Source organism: Camelus ferus, chromosome 16 (assembly GCF_009834535.1).
Source record: "Camelus ferus isolate YT-003-E chromosome 16, BCGSAC_Cfer_1.0, whole genome shotgun sequence".
Lineage (NCBI taxonomy): Eukaryota > Metazoa > Chordata > Mammalia > Artiodactyla > Camelidae > Camelus > Camelus ferus.
This window is the reverse complement of record NC_045711.1, coordinates 30,716,452-30,738,067: the sequence shown is the minus strand read 5'-3', so window position 1 is coordinate 30,738,067 and position 21,616 is coordinate 30,716,452. Positions and strand designations below refer to the sequence as shown.

The 21,616-nt window shown below is 36.1% G+C and overlaps 1 protein-coding gene and 1 long non-coding RNA gene across 4 annotated transcripts in view; one reads left to right on the top strand and one right to left on the bottom strand.

The window, feature by feature from the left end:
* CEP112 (centrosomal protein 112) overlaps window positions 1–21,616 on the top strand; it is a 373,207-nt gene that overhangs the window by 263,276 nt on the left and 88,315 nt on the right. For all 3 annotated transcript variants that reach the window (XM_032457024.1, XM_032457025.1, XM_032457026.1), the window contains one exon: window positions 20,617–20,679. In XM_032457024.1, the coding sequence (XP_032312915.1) occupies window positions 20,617–20,679 (63 nt within the window). The remainder of the gene's footprint in view (window positions 1–20,616; window positions 20,680–21,616) is intronic.
* Window positions 4,864–14,894, bottom strand: LOC116656758. The gene is made up of 3 exons (XR_004311678.1): window positions 14,797–14,894; window positions 9,536–9,537; window positions 4,864–4,874 (listed from the first exon to the last, which is right to left on the bottom strand). It is a non-coding gene; the product is annotated as an uncharacterized LOC116656758 (long non-coding RNA).

The window sequence follows — 21,616 nt, the reverse complement described above, 5'->3', positions numbered from 1 at the left end:
TTCAGGATTCTATCCCTGCGGCTTCAGTCTTCCTGAAGTTACTGAGGCTACATGAAGTGATCATACTCAGGTTTGACCTAGAATACCAGCTGAAAGGCGGCAGGTGGATATATATCAGGCAGGAAAAAAAGCAGATAGAATGGAACAGAATAGAATAGTTAGAAGGCTATTGTGAAAATTCAGGAAAGAAAAGGTGAAGATAATAGAAGTGAAAGTTGGCAAGATTTTCAAGGTGAAAAAGGAGGATTCTAGGAAATTCTTCTAAGCTTCTGATTTGGGTGACTAAATGATGGTGCCATGAACTAAGATGAGGAGAAACAGATTCAGAGAAAAGTGATTGAGTTCAGTGGGGACAGTTGGTTGAGTGCCTGTTAGCCATCTCAGAGAGCGGGCTCCTCTGTAACCTGCGGCTGAACATGAGTCTGGATCTGAGTGCAAAGGATGTGGAGGTAAGAGATAAGAGTTGGAATTCATATCAACAAAAAGGTGACTTAAAACTATAAGAGTGGATTTTTAAAAGATGAATTTAATAGGGAAGAACAAATGACATGGGGAAATTCTTATTTAAAATCAGCTAGAGATCAGTAAGCAGTTATCAGAGAGGTAGCGGGAGAATCAGGACGAATAATGTCATAGATACCAAGGAAGTAGGAAGTAATACAGTAAAATCAAAATTTGATCCTTTGAAAGACTAGTAAAATACAAACTTTCTGGAAGTTTAAAAATAGGGAGAAAGTTGAAAAATAGGGAGAAGGCACAAATAGACAAGAGAGGAATTGAGGGAAATGACTACTGATCCAGTAAAGATTGAAAAGATGATAAGAATATGAGTACTATGCCAATCAAAGTAAAAATCTGGATAAAATGGAAAAATTTCTAGAAAATGTGATTAAATGAAGAAGAAATAGAAAACCCTAATAGTTCTATAAGATGTTAAATAGAGCATTTAATTTTAAGTGTTTCATCAAAGAAAGCAACAGGCTCAAGTGATTCTATATTCAAATTCTTATCAAACTTTGAAGGAACAGATAATTCCAATAACATACAAAGTCTATCAGAGGAAAGAAAAAGGGAATATTCCCCAGTGCATTCAAGGCCAGGACAATCTTGATATGAAAATCAGCCAGAGACAGTAAAAATAAAATTACATACTAATCACACATTTAAATGTAAAATTTCTAACAAAATGTTAGAAACAGAATCTAGCAATATATAAAAATGATCATGACAATCATTTGGGTCTAATGCAGGAATTCAAAGGTGAGTTAATGTGAGAAACCCATTAGCATAATCCACTGCATTGCCAGATGAAAGGAAAGAATCCATAGGACCATCTCAAATGAAGAAAAAGCATTTGGTAAAATTCTACCCCATCTGTGATAAATAATGTTAATGAGCTTGAAATAGGAGGTAACATCCTTAACGTGATAATGAACAGCAATCAAAACTTAGAGCAAACATCATTGTTATGGTGAAACGTTGGAAGGATTCCTTTTAAAATCAGGAAAAGAGAAGGATGCCCACTATTACTCCTGCTGTTAAACATTGTATGGAGATGCCATTAATCACAAGATAAGAAAAAGAAAGAAATAGAATAACAATTAGAAACGGACAAGCAAATCTGATGTCAGAAATGACCAATAAAAGAATTGGGTAAAGATATGATAGCATTTCACAGAAGTGGAATTATAAGTAGCCTGTAAAGATATGAAGAACACTCATATCATCAGTAATCAGAAAGGAAAACTAAGACCCTAATGAGATACCATTTTATACATAATAGATTGACAAGAAAAGAAATTAGGCATCCAGATTGGAAAGGAAGAAGTAAAACTATTCCTATTCACAGATGACAAGACCTTATATACAGAGAAATTCTATGGATTCCACATCAAAACAAAGAAACTACTTGAAAAAAATGAGTTCAGGGTTGCAGAATACAGATCAACATAGAAAAATCAATTATATTTTGATACACTAGCAATTAACAATCTGATAATGAAATTAAGAAAACATCTATTTAAAATAGCACAAATTAATTAACTACTTAGGAATAAAGTTTAAAAAAAGAAGTGTAAAACTTGTACCTTGAAAACTGCAAAACATCCTGGAAAAAAAAAAATAAAAGAATACCTAATAAATGGACAGGCATCCATATTCATGGATTGGTAAACTTAATTCTGTTAAGATGTCAGTACTTTCCCAAATTGATCTACATATTCAACACAATCCCTATCAAAATCCCAGCTGCCTTTTTTTGTATAAATTGATAAGCTGATCCTAAAATTCATACGGAAATTCAACAAATAGTCCTGGGCCAACTGGGTTTCCACATGCAAAAGAATGAAGTTGGACCCCTACCTCACAGCATACACAAAAAAATTAACTCGAAATGAATTACAGACCTAAATAAAAGAGCTAAAACTGTAAAATTCTTAGAAAGAAACAATAAAAGAGAAAAATGCTATACAACTCTTACAAGAAAACCTATGAGCAAATCATCATGACATTGGACTAGGCAAAGGATTCTTAGATATGACACCAAAAGAACAAGTAACAAAAAACAGATAAATTGGACTTCATCAAAATATAAAATTTTTGTGCTTTAAAGGCACTATCAAGGAAGTATAAAAACAACTCATAGAATAGAAGGAACTCATTGCAAATCATGTATCTGATTAGAGTCTAGTATCTATACTATATAAAGAACTCTAGAATTCAACAATTTAAAAAAAAACAAATTTTTAATTGGGCAAAGGATTTAAATATAAATTTCTCCAAATCCAAAGAAGATATATAGATGGCCAATAAGCACATGGAAAGATGCTCAATATCCTGAGTCATTAAGGAAATACAAATCAAAACAGCAATGATATACCACATCATACTGCTAGGATGGCTATAATCAAAAAGATGGAAAGTAGCAAGTTTTAGCAAGGGTGTGAAGAAACCAGAATCCTCATAGCTTGCTGGTGGGAATGCAAAATGATGTAGCCACTTCAGAAAATAGTTTAGCAATTTCTCAAAAAGTTTAATGTAGAGTTACCACATGACCTAGCAATTCCACTCCTCGGTATATACCCACGGAAACTGAAAAAGTATTTCTCAAACAAAACTTGTGCAAGAATGTTTGCTGCAACATTATTTTATAATAGCCCAAAACCAGAAACAACCCAAATGTTCATCAACTGATGAATACAGAAACAAATGTGATATATCCATACAATGGAATCTTATTTGGCAATGAACAGGAATCAAGTACTGATACATGCTACAACATGGGTGAACCTTGAAACATGCTAAGTGAAATAAGCCAGTCACAAAAGGCATGGATTGTATGACCCCATTTGTGTGAAATGTCCTGAATTGGAAAATCTGTAGAAACAAAGAATACTAGTGATTGTTAGTGGCTTTAGGGGAGGAGAAAATGGAAAGTGACTGCTAATGGGTGTGGAATTTCTTTTTGAGATGATAAATATGTTCTGGAATTTGGTGGTAGTGATGGATATACATCTCTATGAATATACTAAAAAACACTGACTTGTGCAGATAAAAAATGTGAACTTTATGAAACATGAGATATATCTTACTAAAGCTGTTATTAAAAATAGGAAATTGACAATGCTAAGTATGGTTGAAAGTGTGGAATAAAAAGAATGTATATACCGTGGTGAGAATATAAAATGTTAGTGGCGTCTTGTAAAGTTGAACATTTGATTTATGAATCATCAGTTCAGCTCATTGGCATATGCTCTAAAAATTCACAAATATATGCCAGAAGATACATACTGGAATGTTCCTAGCTTGTGGAGGAAGAAACTTGAAAAGTTCAAATGTCCATTAACAGAGGAATGCATGATTTTGATCTGTTCACACAATTGAATATACTAACACCGTGAAAATGGAGGAAATAGGACTGCTTCAAATGAAACATCGTGAGTGAATCTTAGAAACAGTATTGTGTGAGAAACAGCACGTTTCAGAGAATTACGTAGAGCACAATTGTTTGTGTAAAGCTAAAAAATAGTAAAAACCAAATAATATGTTAGAGGTATTTACACATATGATAATTTTTTAAGCCAGGCAATAGATAAAATTCAAGATAGTGGTTAATTCTCAGGGGGAGTCCAGGGATGCACTGGGGTAGGGGGAAGCACTGGCATTCGCAATGCTAAGTATTAAGTTGTATGGTCATTTTAGGAGGGTTCTTTATTGTGTTTCATAACATACAAATATTTTGTTGTTGTATGTGTCAATTATTATAAATTTAAACATTTACAAATAATAATTATTAGCAATGTCAAAAGCAGCAGAACCCTCCAGTCTTGGGTACATGTCAGGAAGAAAATTGCAGGCAAATAGTTATTTTTATGGACTCAAAGTGGAAGAATTAGGGAAAAAAAAGAGTAACTAGAATTGACTACAAGACTTCCTGATAGCTGGCTTTTCTGATAGACTGGCCCTACAGTTTTGTAAGCTTATAAGTTCTGTCTTGTTTCCACTTTATCCATCAAAAAATGCAGCCACACCTTAGACCTCAACATTGCTCAGCGAGGTCCCCTCTACGATCTCAGGCTATCAAGTTCCCCTTTTGATCACTCTTGCCTTACCTTTTATTTTTCCTGTTCCCTCACGCATAGAGAACCTGGTCTTTGTCCTCATTCCAGTGCTTACTCACCACTCTCTGATCCCTTGCCATCTTGAACGTCCACCATTCCTACATTGTCAAACCTCAGCCCAATTTAATCTTTATTGTCCACTTTATCTGCACATTCTAAAATAGTGCCCAGGGAAGTTAAATAATTTGCCTGTGGTCACACCACCTGGGTTGGTTTAACTTCAAAGCTCATGCTCTTAGCCACCGTGCTCTACCGCTTACCGTTTTGCAACAGTTGTTGGAATAGTCAATCAAAGCAACCTGAGTTGATGAGAAAGATGGTTGGAGTAGCTCTGAGGGTCTGGCTGATGGGAAGTTGACCTGCATAGCAACAAAACTAACTGAAGACCTTCTGTTTGCACACTGAGTAGGGGATAGGGCATGTTTTATACAGGCATCATACTCATTATTGTCAAAAGTATTGGATTTTATTTTTCAATGAATTGATATGATAATCCTCTGAATACAGTTGACTCTAGAAAACGACATAGGTTCTAGGCCATTTTTAATAAGGAAGATCTAATGACTAAATCTCAAGAATGTCCTCTCAGCACCTTTTCCAAACTTCCAAATTATCCAGTAAATGAAATAGAGCTTCCGTTGAGGATTAGGATTACTGTTTTATATTGAAGTGCCTACAAATCTAACATAGCGACTTACTATAAACACATTATTTTTAAAATTCCCAATTATTATTCATTACATTTTATCTTCTACAGTGAGCCAAAAAGTAGAAAAATTTCCAAAATGAGTAAAATATTAGTGGGATTTATGAGTATGCCAAATCAGGTCATCTAACTTCTACACTGAGGGCTTACTTGAAATAATTTATTACTTAACCAATAATTCAATTAATATATTAATATCATCACTGGACAGTGTCAACATTTTTTAATGTCTGAAATCACATATTTGAAATAGATCCTGTATCTGCTTCCTAAAAGTACTATGCCAACAAATGTGGCCCTCATATGTAAATATATTACATATATTTAAAATGTATATTACGTATGTTAAAATTTGTTAAATACAATAGTCATTTTCCTTTAACATTTGTCAAATCATGCAACATTAGATTTTGGTAAAAACATAACAGTAGCAAAGACATAAAAATATTATACAAAGTAGAGATTCTTAAAAAAAATTAATTGGCTCCATTTACATTTGGTCTTTGATGATAAATTCTTTTTTGCACATCAGAGAATAGTTGCCTCTTCCCTAGAGCAAAGTAAAGTTTTTTTTCCTCCCTCATTCTCTTAAAGTTTGTATTTCTGCCCAAGTAATAAATGAGTTTCAGTTTCTGTGGCCTCCGCTTCAGAGAGCTTCTCTGAGGGTGAGCTTTTGAAATATGATTAGATCTTAATTCTTTAACTATTTCCTTAAGCTTATTTCACAGTTTGCTTTCTTATTCAGTGAGTGGGGAGGAAATTCATGTAAACCTTATGTGATCACTTACGGGTGTTAGCCATGTAAGTGTGTATGTTGCAATGGTGAGAAAAATCAGTCCTTGTGTATTACAGTGAAGGCAGAAAATCAACTGTCCCATGGTATTCTTTAGGTTATCTGTCATTAAATACAGATTATTTTAGTCCACAGTATTCACCACAATTACTAAACCTGTACAGAGGATATATCCAATACTAATTTGGCATATTCAGAAATAGCCCAAATTCAGGAATATGAACACTTTCTCTGAGACTGGATCTGCCAATAGTTACTGAGTAGGTATTCAGTAGTGATAATTGATAATGATGCCACAGCCCTCTTCCAAAACTGTCCAGTTTCTTCCTTCTTCAGTAGAGGATGTATCTTCTCCATGGAATTCTTACAAAATAAATAGGCAGTGACAAAAAGCAAAACACTTGGAGTTCCTAATTATTAATGTGATTCTGGGTAAAGCAACTATATAAAATGACTCAATCAGTTTTCTAGAAATGAATTAAAACTGCAGCATCATTAAATATGGCATTTGCTGTTTAGACTAGGTTGCCATTTTCTCAAGCTAGGATTTATATGTAATGATGGAAAAGAAAAAGAATTCTTTAATTAAGTACCCTTTCTTGTAATGATTCTATGACATGTAACCTTACTCAAAGTAAGATTTGTATGTTTTAGGATGCAACATAACATAAAGGAACTTTATCTTATTCATGTTTGTATTCTCACCTGGCACAGAGTAGGTATTTGACAAATGTTCATTCATTTCCTGCCCCAAATTAGAAATGTAATCATCAGAAGTGATCTCCTTACTTGTCCTCAATTAAGCAGTTGATCTTGAAGATTGTCATATCAGGAGAATTAGTGTGATCAAGTCATGGACGGATTAAACCTTTTCAATATTCAGTTCAGTAAACATTAAGTGCCCATTGAATGCAAAGCAATGTGAATATTTCATTAAATGTACAATAAATAGAAACTTTATTATAATTTTTTAGTCCATTCTGAAAGTTAAAGGGTATAGAGGTGAAAGTAAAGACAGTTCCTTAAAAACATTGATATACTGTTTGAGGAAGCATAGGAATCTGCAAAGCAAAATTATATATAATCTTTAACTTAACTTTCATGTTTTTAACTAAGTAAAATTTTATCATTTAATATGATGTTAGGAAAAATTATCACTATAACTGCAGGGTGAGAAAAGTAATCTTTTTCTCTGAATTGATATTAAATTATATCTTTAAAAAGTTAGTTTCATAAACCACTTTCTTGTAATATTTGGAATATCTCAATGTCTTAAAATATTTATGGCATATAAAATAAGTTACATTTACCAAGGTGAGAAGTAGTGTGGATGCCGTTGCTCTCAAACATTTATGCTCAATTTCCATTTTACTCCAAATTATCTTTCATCTCCTCTTAGAAGAGATCATAAAGTACGGTAAATCATGTTTTAAAAATACTCATAAACTTTCCCACTCTACGTCTCCCTCCACCTTACCTTTCATATGTTAAGTGGAGATGAAGAAATTGAAAGCTATCCTCTTCTTCAAACACTGTCAAAAATCCTACCAATTCAACCCATAAATACTCTTTTCTTCATTAATTCACTAAACATTTTCCAGGCAGCTACAAAGGGCAAAGCAATAATGCCAAAGCCACAAGCTCTGTTCATAATCTGTTAGGAAAGATAAGACATGTTTTCAAAAGACTATAGAACAGTCATGCAGATTACCAGGACTGAGGACTTTGTACACAAAAGGAAGAAAACCAAATCACTTCTGTAGGCTATGAGCAAAGAAAATGTCAGCATTTGAACTGATCTGTGTATGCACACTGGTAGGATTAGAGAAAAACATGATGCTTATGGAGGGGCGGAGTCCACAAAGCAATGAGGTTGTCTGGAAAACCCCATTAATCCATATTAGAAAATGTTTATTCACTCATTCAACAGATATTGGTTGTATTATATGTTGATCTTGGGATGTATCAGTTAATAGAATAGACAAAGATTCTGTCTTTGAGGAGCTACCCTAACAGCATAAAATTAGTGTTTGGGGTGTTGAAGCAGAAGAGAGATGTGGGCTCTGCATCGCTGAGGACCTGGAGTGCCAGGCCAAGGAGCTTAGACTTGGTAAGCAAGATTCTTCAGCAGGAGAGTTATCAACAGGGATTCAGGGTGGATTAGAGGTTGGCTAAGTGTGAAGGCAGGGAGGCAAGTCAGGAAAATATTGTTGGCATGAAGTTGAGAAAAAACTGAACTGGGTAAAGCAGAGGAAATGTTAAAGACCAATAAACTGAAAAAACAAAAGTCGTGGTTTAAACCCATGAAGAAGCTGAATGTGGTTTCACTGTGTTTACAGAAACAGTGCTATTTAATCTTCTTTGGGTCATGCACGCCTTTGAAAATCTGTTGAAGTCCTTAGATCCTATTCCAGAAAAATACAACATATCTAAAACTTTGTATAAAATTTTAGGGGTGTCTGTGGACTTTTAAAGCCTATCCTTGGACCCCAGGTTAAGAATCTTCCCCAGGTTAAGAGGAGAAGGAGAACTTCAATCACCAAATACTTATCGAGCACCTACTATTTACAAGGCACTTGACATGAGCCTTGGTGTGGAATGTGTTGGAGGAAGGGAGATAAATGAGTATAGCACAGCTCCTACCCCCAAAATATATAGAATTGTCGAGATACTGAATTTTGTTGTTGCCAGGGGGACACCTTAGATGAAAGTGGCTAGTAGGCAGTTGGAAATCAGAACAGGAACTCAGGAAATATGACCGGTAAATACAGCTGTATTTGTTAGGATCAGAATCATCGGTGAGTGACACAAAACTCCAAATACTAGTGGTTTAGACCAGATAGTTTATTTCTATCTCACATAAAAGGCTAGACTAACCATTCAGGTCATGGTGCTGTCTTTATAGTGTTGCCCTCATCTTTGTGGTCCAAGGTGACATCTAAAGCCTAGGCAGTTGCATGGAAAGAAGAATCAAAGGTCACATTCATACTGCCTTTTAAGGAGGTTTCCAGAAGCTTCCATGCAACACTTCCACTTACATGGGCAGGACTTGGACACACGGCCACACATAGGAGTCTGCATAGGAGTCTGAAAAATGTAGTCTTCATTCTGGACAGCAGATATCCAACCAAAAATTTTATTCCTATGGAAGAAGGTGAAAGAGCTCAAAAAGTATTTCTTCCATACATTGACTTGGTAATTCCACTTATTGGACTTTATCTTAAAATCTGATCAGTACTGCAGTGAAACATTTATGTATACAGATGTATCTCACAGTGTTATTTTTAATGGTGACATGTTGGAAACAATCTAAATATCCAGTAATCGAGAAATGGTTCAATAAGCCATGTTACAGCTGGTCAGTATCTGAAATAAAAAAAAAGAAAGCTGACTTTATTGCTTATTAGAATAAGGGACATCTGTGCTTGTCAGGCACAGCCTCTCTGAGCAAAGCAGACTGCTGATCTTGTAGAGGAGTTAGGGGTAGATTAAACTTCAGGGGTGGGGAGGCGGTGGCTCGACATCATCAGCAGAAGCATGGTGACTTATGTGAGACTCACTGATTGGCTGACCCTCGGAGCTGTGTTTGTTGGAGTGAGTCTGTTTGTGACTGGCTAGCTTTCAGAAGTGAGGAGTTGACACCTCTTGCTTGGCTGCAAAGGTGTGTTCACCAACTCTTGTATGTGCCTTTTAGTAGACAAAGACACTCATCTATCTTGGATAGTATACCTAGGAGTGTAATTGCTGAGTGAGAAGTTTAGCATCTGTTTAATAGATATTGCTGAATCATTTTCTAACCTGGTTGGATGAATTTGCACTTCCACCAGTAACGTGCTAGAGTTCTACTTGCTCCACATCCATATTATCCTTGATAGTGTCAGTCCTTTCAATTTTAGCCCTTTTTGGGGAGTGCACAGTGATGTCTCATTGTGGTTTTAAATTGCATATCCTGGTGAGAGCTGGTGTTGAATACTTCTTTACAGGCTTATTGAACATTTGGAGATCTTCTGTGAAAGTGCCGTTAAATTTTTCTCCCCTTTGTAATTGGGTTGTTTGTCTTTTTCAATTGATTTGTGGGGTTCTTTATATATTTTAGATGTGAATCCTTTTTCAGATGTATGTATTGCGACCGTCTTTTCCAAATGTATGGCATGCACACTCACTTTTGTAATGAGTTTTTATTGAAAAAAATTAATTTTAATAAAGCAAAATTTATTAATTTTAAAAAATATGTTCACCAAAGTGAGTTGAACAGCTTTAAAACTAGTTGTGATAACTATTTGTTACTGTTGCTACAGAACATTGTCTTTTCCTCAGTTTGTGGGAACATTTTTTATTCTCAACTCATAGAATGAGATATTAAGTTTTTAAAAATTGTGTTTTGAAGCGGGGAGGGTATAACTCAAGTGGTAGAGTGCATGCTTAGCATGCATAAGGTCCTGGGTTCAATCCCCAATACCTCCTCTAAAAATAAGTAAATAAACCTAATTACCTCCCTCACCAAAAAAAGGAAAAAAAAGAATAAAGGAAAATATAAAAATATTGTTTTGAAATAATTTTAACTACATGGAAAAATTTATGATGTAATGCAAAGTGGCAAAACCAATAAAAATGCTTCTGCACTCCTGCCCATCTCTGACTTCTTGCCCCCGTGCTCCACATGCAGACGCTGTCCTGATGTGAATATGCACATTGCTGGCCATGTTTGATGGTGCACAGGGTCTCTGTGTGTCACTCTTGCATGGCTCTGTCTTCCTCTGTTCCCTCATCCATGCTGTGCGGGGATAGACTGGAGCCTTCTCAGGGAAGGCTCATCCTTCCTTAGGCCTCAGTGAGCTTGCTGTTGTTTCAGGTTCTTATCCAATGTGGTGGATTAAGGGATGGTCAAACATTAATTCAAGCTTGGAAGGAGGGAGTCTAGACTTTATGAGGCTTGGAGACTCACTAGTTTGTTGTCTATAGCTGTGAGTCTGCTTCTTTTTTGCTATATTCACTAGTTTGTTGTATTTTAGATTCCACATATAAGTGATATCATACAGTGTTTGTCTTTCTCTGTCTGACTTATTTCACTTAGCGTAATACCCTCCAAGTCCATTCATATTGTTGCAAATGGCAGATTTTTATTCTTTTTTATGGTTGAGTAGTATTTCTGTGTGTGTGTGTGTGTGTACTACATCATCTTTATTCATCTGTTGATGACCACTTAGGTTGCTTCTATACCTTGGCAATTGTAAATAATGATGCTATGACCATTGAGGTACATGTATCTTTTTGAATTAGCTTTTTTTTTTTTTTTCCGGATATACACCCAGGAGTAGAATTTCTGGATTATATGGTAAGCATACAGTGCCCAACTCGGGGGAGGTACTCAAAGTAACTGTGTAAATCAACTACACTTAAATAAAAAATAAGAATTAAAAATAATAATAATCATTTTAAAAAGATGATTCGAGAATTACTAACATGGAAAAAAAGTGAAACCATTACAGGGATATATCAGGATTTCAGGGAGGACTGTATGTGGGGTGTGTGTGTGTCTGAAAAACTAGCCTATTTATAATCACATGGAAACAAGTCAATATAGGAGAAAATATTGGTGATGTGAAAGGAAGGGAAACTGGGGAAAACTAATGGTGTAAGGCTTTTGACTGCGGTAAGAAGTAGAATCCATGTTTTGGTAGACGAACATTGCTCCTTTAACCAGTTATCAGGATGCAATTTCTGCCTGTTCTATTTTCTGGAAGAGGTGATGTGGAGTTGATTATTTCTTCCTTAGATGTTTGGTAGGTCACTAGTAAAGCCACTTGGGCTTGAATATAGGGGTGTGTGTGTGTGTCCCATATAGTGATGTAGAACTCTTTGAATTTTCTATTTCTTCTTGAGTTACTTTTCGTAATTTGTATCATGCAAGAGATTTATGCATTTTGTCTAAATTACAAAAAATTTGATAGTATGTTGTTTATAATATTTCCTTATTGCCATATTAATTATCTGTAGGATCTGATAGTGATGTCCCCTTTCTCTCATTCCTGATGCTGGTAATTTATATCTTCTTTCTTTTGTTTCTGATCAGTCTATCTGGAGGTTTATTGATTTTATTGGTCTCTTCTCAAAAGCTTTTGGGTTCATTGTTTTTCTGTTTTGTTTTCTATTTTCTATTTCATTGATTTCTACTCTAATTTTTATTATTTTCTTTCTTACGCTTTTTTTGTCTTTAATTTCCTATTCTTGTACAGGCTTCCTCGGGGGAAACTTTTATCACTTATTTTAGATTTTTTTTTTTTTTTTTTTTGCTGATAAAATAACTGAAAGCTAAAAATTTCCATGAGGCACTGATTTAGCTGCATTCCACAGATACCATGCTTCCACTTTAATTAATTTAGAAATATTTTCTTATTTCCCTTGTGATTTCTTCTTTGACTCATAGAAATTAAGCGTATATTGTTTATTTTCTGGACATTTTAGAAACATCAAATACATTTCTATTATGGATTTCTAATTTAATTTTATTGTAGTCAGAGAAGATACTCTATGATTTCAATCCTTATAAAATTTATTGAAATTTTTTGTATGGTCCAAAATACGGTCTTTCTTAATTAATGGTCGAGTTGTTTGACAGTCTTTTTCAGATCATCTGTATCCTAATTTTCTACTTTTTCTGTTAGTTCCTGAGAGAAGAGACTTGAAATCCCCTCAAGTATAATTTGTGGATTTGACTACTTCTCCTTTCAGTTCTGTCAGTCTCTGCCTCATGTATTTTGAAGCACTTGACATTAGGTACATACACATTAGGATTGTTATATCATTTTTATGAATTAAACCTTCCTGTCATTATAAAATAGCCCTCTTATTTTCTGCTAAGCGTCTTTGTTTTCAAATCTACTTAGATATTAGCATAGACACTCCACTCTTCCTATGGTTAGTGTTTGCATGGTACAACTTTCTTCATCCCTTAAATTTTAAATTTTTAAAAAATATAAAGTATTTATCTTGAAAACACCATGTAGTTAACACCTTTTAAATCCAGTCTGACAATCTTTGTCATTTAGATGGAATTTTTAAACCATTTATATTTAATGTAATTATTGATAGTACTGGGTTTTAATCTACTGTTTGGGCTATTTGTATTTCTACTATTGGCTTATTAGATATGCCTCTTAACTTTTTATATGTACTTTATGATAGTCTGCTTTCATAAGCTATTATGCCAATTTACATAAAATTTAAGTATCTTAGTACATTTCCCTTTCCTATACCTATCCTATTTCTAAATAGATTGTCCCTAAAACCTCACGATATAGTTTTATTATTATTGCTTTAACAGCATATTGTCTTTCAAAGAAATTTTAAAATGAGAAAAAAAGATAATTATATTGACACACATATTTTCTATATCAAGGGCTCTTCATTCCTTTGAGTTGATCTGGGTTTCCATTTGATATCATTTTCCACCTGCCTGAACAACTGCCTTTAACCTTTTATGTAGTACATGTCTGCTAGTGATAAATTCTGTCAGATTTTTGTTTGTTAATATTCGTATTTCATCTTCAGTCTTGAAAGATATTTTTTCTAAATATCCAGTCCTAGATTGACAGATTTTTTTTCTTTTAGCACTTTAAAGATTAATTAATGTTATCTTCTGACTAGGTCAGTTTTGGATGAAAAATCCTTATTCTTTTTAATGTATCTTTTTGCTGGCTGCTTTTAAGATGTTACCTTTATTTCTGTTCTAGCAGTTTTGTTATGATGTATCTTGTTGTGGTTTTCTTTATGTTTATCTTTTTGTTCACTGATCAACTTGTAGGTTTATAGTTTTCTTCATATTGGAAAATTTTCAGCCATTATGTCTTCAAATATTTTTCCAAACCTTTCTCCTCCTGATATAACAGTTACACATATGTTAGCTGATGTGATATAATCTCAGAGATTACTGAGACTATTCGTTAAATTGAGTCTTTTGTCTCTCTGGCAATCATTTGGATATTAAAAATGCTTTTTCTTCATATTCACTGATCTGCCAAATCTGTTGTTTATCCCACCAGTAAAATTTTCCTTTCAGATAAATATATTCCTATGCTCTAGGTTATTTAGTTCTTTTTTAATAGTTCTGTTTCTCTCTTCATTATATTTAAGTTTTTGTTTAAATATTTGAGTCTGTTTTTAATGGGTAACTTAAAGTCTTTGTCTACTAATTCCACCATCTCTGTCATTTCCAGGTCTAACTCTATTGACTGATTTTTCTCCTGCCTATGGCTCACATAGTCCTGCTTCTTCTCATGTTTGGTTATCTTTTATTGGATGTTGGGCACTGTAAAATTTGCTGTTGAATGCTGGATTTTCTTGACTTCTTTTAAAAACTACTGGACTTTGTTTAGGAAGCTGTTAAGTTACTTATGGATGACCAGTTTGATCCATATGAGGCTTGTTTTAAATTTTGTTAGAGCTGACTTAAGATTGTCTTTACTCCAAGGCTGGTTTAACCCCATGACTAAAGTGTGACCTTTCTGGGTGTTCTGTGAGGACTCTCCATTCTGGCTGGTCAAAACTCAAATATCTCTCAGCTTTGTGTGAGCTTTGGGAATTGTTTATCTCAAAGCTCACCAGTCACTTTTCACTTGGCCTTATAAGACTTAACCCTTCACATGCACAAAGTATCAGCAACAGACTCAAGGGGAAACCAGGCAGATGTCCAGTGCTATTTCTCTGCATAGCTTCCTCCTGTCTAGTGCTCTGCTCCCACAAATTCCAGCTTCCTCAGCCTTCCCAAACTCCAGTCTTTGTTTTCTCAATTCACAATACTGCTACGCTCTCCTTTGATTCCCTTCCCCTACATTCAGGCCCAGAATGTGCCTCCCAGATGAAAGCAAGGGTGACTGTGGGCTTATCTCATGTGTTTCCCTTCTCTTCACATAGTCACAGTCCTGTGCTTCTTGTTTCCAACATCTTAAAACAGTGTTTCCTTTATCTTGTCCTGTTTCCTAGCTGTTTACTGCAGCAGATCAAGTTACTCTGTCATGGCCCAGGTGGAAATCATGAATTTTATTTATGCTTCCAAATTTTTACCTTTCTTTTGAGGTAAAATATAGAGATTTTTCAAGTTTGAAAATTCTGTAAATATTTTAAATTAAATTATACATAAATATTTGTTATGACTGCTCTGAATATTTTTGTTGATAAGGTAGTAACGCAGTTGTATGTTAACATCTGGCACCAGCTGGCCATAACTGTATTCATAATGCTTGAAGAAGCTTCAGATGGATGCCTACAAAGCTTCTGAGTAGAAAATACTGCATAATAATCTGAGCTTTATGCTATGTTTCAAGAATCTGGAAAATACCCTTTCTTTTTAATCCTATAAACAAATATTTTATTCAAAAATGTAATACTATTATATTTTAAAGAAATTTATCTTTACAAGATCTGGGCTTACCTTAAATATAAGTATTCTAGAGGAGTCTCCTAATTTTCTTCCTTCCAAACCACCTTCCTGGAAATCAGGAATGCCTGAACTTTCACCGTTAATAAAAGGAAATGGAAAAAAAAAAAGGGAATGAAGGATTTTTTTGAATTAAGACATATTGCAAAGTACCTTGCAAGGAAAGGGTAGCAACTGAGATGATCAACAATGATTGACACCTTTGTGAAAATTGTTTGGTTTGTTCCTTTCCAGTAGGGTTTTAAACCCAAGATTTTTATAGGAATTACATGCAGAAAGTGGACCCACACACTATGCTCTTTAACAGAGAAGAATGACCCAAGGAAGAGGCTCTAGAACAGTAGAGGAGAACTGAGTGCCTGGTCGAGGGTGGAGGGCGTGGCCAGCACACGTGGGAACAGGGAGAAAGAGCCAGAGATTAAAACAACAGCAGCAAAAAAGAAAACAACTTTCTCATTTCAAGACTATGATTTTCCTCTCATCTGTTATTCTATATCTGTTCAGGTCATGCTGCAGACGATTGAAAGTCGTATTTCTATATAGTAATGATACCTGTAAAAATAAGATTTGGATTAAAATAACCCTAATCTAATCGTATGTATGGAAATGTCCAGTCAGTACCATCCTGAGAATAAAATTATTCATGCTTTATAGACAGTTGGCGTGATAAGTTAGCTTTATAAATTTTCAACCATGCTAAACTAGAGCTTTTTAGGTTTATTTAAAAGGAGTTCAGAAATGCAGGCTACTGTGATTTTGGTTCAAATAAATAGTAAAAACTCTGAAGGTTGATAAATTAATTTTATTTATTCAGTCATTCTCATTATTCTCCAAAGTGTTGACTCTGCTCCATTTTGCTATTAGCAAGTTCTAGAGGTGTTCATCTATTACCAGTTGGTCTCACTTTGAATTCAACACTGGTCATTTCAAGTGGGCCCTAATAACCACTGTTACCTACAACTCCTGCAAAAGCCATCTCTTCCTCTTGTGCTCTAGAATCCACCCCATCTCCTTCACTCAAGGACATGCCTCCAGTAAATCTTTGGCATCATCTATTTCTCCTTCTCTGCTGCCATTTCTTTCCCATCATCCTGCGCACATAGTGTTCTCTTATCTTGTAAAAAAAAAAAATAATAAACAGACCTTTCTTTACTCACTTCTCCTGCAACTTCCAGCCCATTTCTCTCTCTCTTTTTTTTTCTTTGTAACAAAACTCTGAAGAAATCATCTTATTTGCTCCAGTTCCTCTCCCTCTAATCCATCTTTCTTCCTTGCCACTGTACCAGAATTGCTTGTATCCACATCACCAATGTTCTCTACACACTTAAACCCTCAGTCCTCACTTGATATGACTTCTCTGTAGAATCTGACACAGTTTAATAGTCTTTGAAACACTGTCTTCATTTGGCTTCAGGATTCCCTCTTACCCCATTTTCTTCTCTCTCCAGCTATTACTTCTGTTTACTTTCCTCCTTATCTACTTTCCTTTCCTCCAGTCTACTGACATTTGCAGGCCCAGAGCTCAGCATTAGACTTCTCTATTTGATATACACTCAGTGCCTTGAGGTCTCATCCAGTAGCATAGTTCTGTCTGCCACTTACATACCGATGATGTCTGGATTTATACTTCTAACCTAGACCTCTTCTCTGAACTCCCGACGTGAATATCCAAATATCCATCTCAACAACAGATGTCCAAAAGCCATCTCCAGACTTAATACGTCCAAAGCTTATCTCTTAATCTTTCCCCCCAAATCTATTCCATGCATAGATTTTTTGATGTAAGTTAATGACAACCCTATTCTTCTAGTTGCTTAGGACAAAAATCTTGAAGTCATCCTTGATTCATCTCTTTTTTATCACAAAGCATATCCAATTGGTTCTACTTTGAAATCTTTCTCAAAATCTGACCACTTCTCACCACCTCGTCTGTTACCATCTGGATTATTTGCAACAGACTCCAACTGGCTTCTTTGCTTGATTCTTGCCCAAAACCAGAGCCAGAGTGATCTCATAAATACTAAAGTTAAACCGTGTCACTCTTGTACTGAAAGCTCCTCACTGACGCTCCATGTCACTCAGATTAAAAGCCACATTCCTTACAACTGCCTACCACACTGTGAAGGATCTGGCCCTTCGTTCTCTCTCAGACCTCATCTTGTCCAACCACACTGGCCACCTCACTGTGCGTTGAACATGCTGTGCCTGCCTCTGCCTCAGGGCCTTTGTACTGGCTCTCCTTCTGCCTGGAGCACTCTTTCCCTAGAGTCCACCATGGCTCCCTCATCTTCTGCAGGTCTTTGCTCACATGTCATCCTCCCATTGAGACCTTCCCTAACTTCTGTGTTTTAAAAATTGTAAACTCCCCCTACGTTTCCACACCTCTCATCTCTCTCTCTTGCTTTATCCTTCTGCACAGCACCTGCACCATCTAAAATATTATCGCTTTGGTAAGTTATATGTTAACTCTCTAGGTTAGAAGTTCCGGGTAGAGAGGGATTTTTGTCTGTTTTGTTCGCTGCTGTAGTCCCAGTTGCCTGAAATGGATGAATGAATTGGATAGTTAGTTGTAAAAGGACCTACTTGAGTTTGTAGAGCACTGGGCTGGCTAGCCATAGACTCATGAAGAGTCACTGCATCTGAGACACAGGCCATCCTCCACTAACCAACGTCTCTGGGAATCTTTATGACACTATAATTTTAGATTTATATATAAAATTTATATTTTCTAGTAAGTAAATATTTTAAAGCATTTAAAACAGTGCATGGTAGGAGCTCTACAAGTGTTTATTAAATAAGCAACAAATACTTTATCAAGCGTTTTGTGATTAAAAAAAAAACAAAACTACCCAGTATATTCAATGGGATTATGGATGCAAAGAGATTTATGGGATAAACTCTATATATAAAGAATTGCTTTTGAACTTCAATTAATAAAACACATGACTATTGTCTCAGTCAGCTTGGGTTCTATAGCAAAACACCATATATTGGGTGGCTTATCAAGAACAAAACTTTATTTCTGACAGTCCTGGAGGATGGAAGTCCGAGATCAGGGTGCCAGCATGGTCGAGTTCTTATAAGAGTCTTCTTCTCGCTTGCAGACTGTCATCTTCTCCTTGTATCTTCACATGGCAGAAGGAACTAGCTCTCTGACCTCTTCTTATAAAGGCCTTAATCCCATTCAAGAGGGCTCCACCCCACGATGTAATTACCTCCCAAAAGCCTCACCCCAAATACCATGACAGTAGGATTAGGGTTTCCACATACGAATTTATTCCTTGTCCATCTCTGCCCTCACCCCTGGTTTGCTCTCTGGTGAGGTGGGATGAGAGAGGGCAGCCAGCAACAGCTGAGGGCTGAAATAAAAACAGGATTGTACAAAAATTGCCATCCTGAGCATCTAGGCGCCCTTCTGAAAACACTGGCAGCCAGATGTGTGCTGCCAGGTAGTAAACTGGAGGATACGGCTCTGGGCAAAGTGGTCCAAGAAGAATGTCCACTCAGATAGTGGCATGGGAGAGTCCAGGACCCCTTGTGATCCCTGTGATGACACCCACCTGTCCCCAAGCCTGCCCCTTTTAGAAGGCCACACTTTAAATAAGAAAAAACACCAAAGATCACCAAAAATTGAGGAAGGTTTCTAAAGTGAGAAAGAGACCAAACCAGGCTGGCAAGACAAATAAATAAGATGAACTAAGAAAAAAAAAAAAACACTCTAGAGAGCAGAAATATAATTAAAATATGTGTGTGTAGATATAGACATATGGGTATGTACATGTATATATGAAATTAAGAACCTCAGGAGAAATAGGGAGGCATTGTATGAGAGGCGATATGCGATGTGTTCTAGCTGGAAAGCACCCATGCCTTACAGTGCAGGATCGAGTCCTGGCTCCATCACTTCCTAGACATGTGATGCTGAGCAGCTTACCTGAGGCAGATTACTGTGCGTCAAGTTTCCACATCTGTAAAAAAGGGGAGTGAAGTTGGTACTCAGAGAACAGCAACAAAAACTCTTGGAAATCACAATGAGTACGGCAGAATTTTTTTAAAAAATCCAATACAAAGGTTAAAATTTAAAGTTGAGAAATTGCTACAAAAGATCACAAAGACAAAGTAATGGAAAGTAGAAACAAGAAGAAAAAAGGGATGATACAGCTGAGAGGTCCAGTAATCAGAGCTGCAGGGACAGACAGAGACGAGAGAAAGAGACAAACTGGGGGGGGAAAAAGAGAGGAAATTAGGAGAGTAATGACCAAACCCCTTTCTAGAAATGAAGGACACTTACTGCCTGCACAATGGATGAAAAACAAAACAAAACAAAAAAAACCCAGTCTAGGGCATGTTGCTCTGACATTTCTGAGCTCTAAGGATAAAGTGAAGATCCTGAAGGCTTCCAGAGAGCGGGAAAGCAGGTCACACACAAAGGATCGGAACTCGGGTGGCACAGGCGATAATAAGAGTTCTAAGGAAGGTGGACTTATTCTGGGAAGGCCACCCTACTTCCGGAGCATAAAAAAAGTGGTTTGATTTAGATACATTTGTCACTTCAAAAAAGTGTTCTTGTGTTAGGCAGAGTAGTGAGTCAAATCTTTGCTCAGTAAATCTGAAAATCTGTCTGCCTCCGTCCAGGAGCATCTAGCTCTTTCATCTTTAAACTAAGGGAAAGGGTATTACGTTTCCCTTGTACTTTTCCTCCGCCTCCGATTCCCTGTCCCCTCGTGTCCTCTCCCTTTCCCTGCTCCCCCTCCGAGCCCTCACACTTCTGCTGGGTCTATTTCTGTCTCTCCTCCCTTTCTCTTTCTCTCCACAGAAGTCTGTGTTTGTCTAATAATTGGCAGGAGAGATCTTTTTTTTTTTTTTTCTCTTTTGCTTTTTGCTTTTTAAGTGATGAATAGTTGGCGTTAGATCAAAGACAAGCCCTGTGGTTTTCTGGCCGCCCCAGAAGGGCGGTGCAGCTGGCAGCCATCCCAGCTGCCTGGTGATAGGCATGTGGAAGAGATACCAAACTCACAGGTCACTGTGTGTGTGTGTGTGTTTGTGTTCGTGTGTTTTTCAGGCCAACAACAGGCTCAAGCAGATTGAGAAGGAATATACTCAGAAGCTTGCCAAATCTTCACAGGTAAGAATGTTAAAGGAAAAAAAAAAAGCAAAACCAAAACAAAGAAGAAAGAAACCTACACATAAAAGCATTTGTACTTTAGAGTTAAACTGAATTCTTTTCCATTTTGTGTGTGTGTGTGTGTAGATTAGTATATTTTTTATGGATATATAGATAAATAAAATACGCTTTTCGGTCTTAATTTTTTTTTTTTAAATTAGGCATATTGAACCATTTGAACCAACACACACACACACATCCAGATGTCGTAAAACCAGCCCGTGTACTTGAACAAGCCCAGGCTGAAACATATTTCACAAGGGCGGGAGATGTACACACCTACATTTGTGATGTCAGCAGTTTGATACCATCTGGGCTTTTTTGTAGAATTCCATTTTGCTTCACCTGAAGACTGCTTAACAGCAAAACTCAACATGGCAAATACACTGGGTTTAAATTAGCAGCCAACCATAGACTCATTTGGGGGAAAAGAAGAATTATAATTCATACCTTGCTGTATGTTGTTGCTATGGTAGTTTTAGTAGAGGACCAAAAATGAAATGCTTGTCTCTACTTGACGTATGATGCTCAGAGTCCTTTTTCTGGAAAAGTTGCTATAATGACTCCCATAGTGTCATCCGGGGAATCCCAAGCATTCCTTAGGCATATGAGTAATTCTGGAATACACACTAATTTCCATCTGATGGGTGGATTAAGCCATTTCATTTTGCAAGCATCATATCTAATGATTTTTTAAATCAGCTTCTCTGAGTATTTTTGCCATGTGTATTGTGATATGTGGCAGTAAACTGAAATTTATTTACCTTTTTATGGGTTCCTGCACAGTGCTAGTAATAGCAACAGGACAACAAAATGTTAATAAAATTAGGAATTTTATGGGGCACTAATCCTATTGACTCATTCAGTCTTCATTTACAGTAACTCTGGGGTTAGGAAC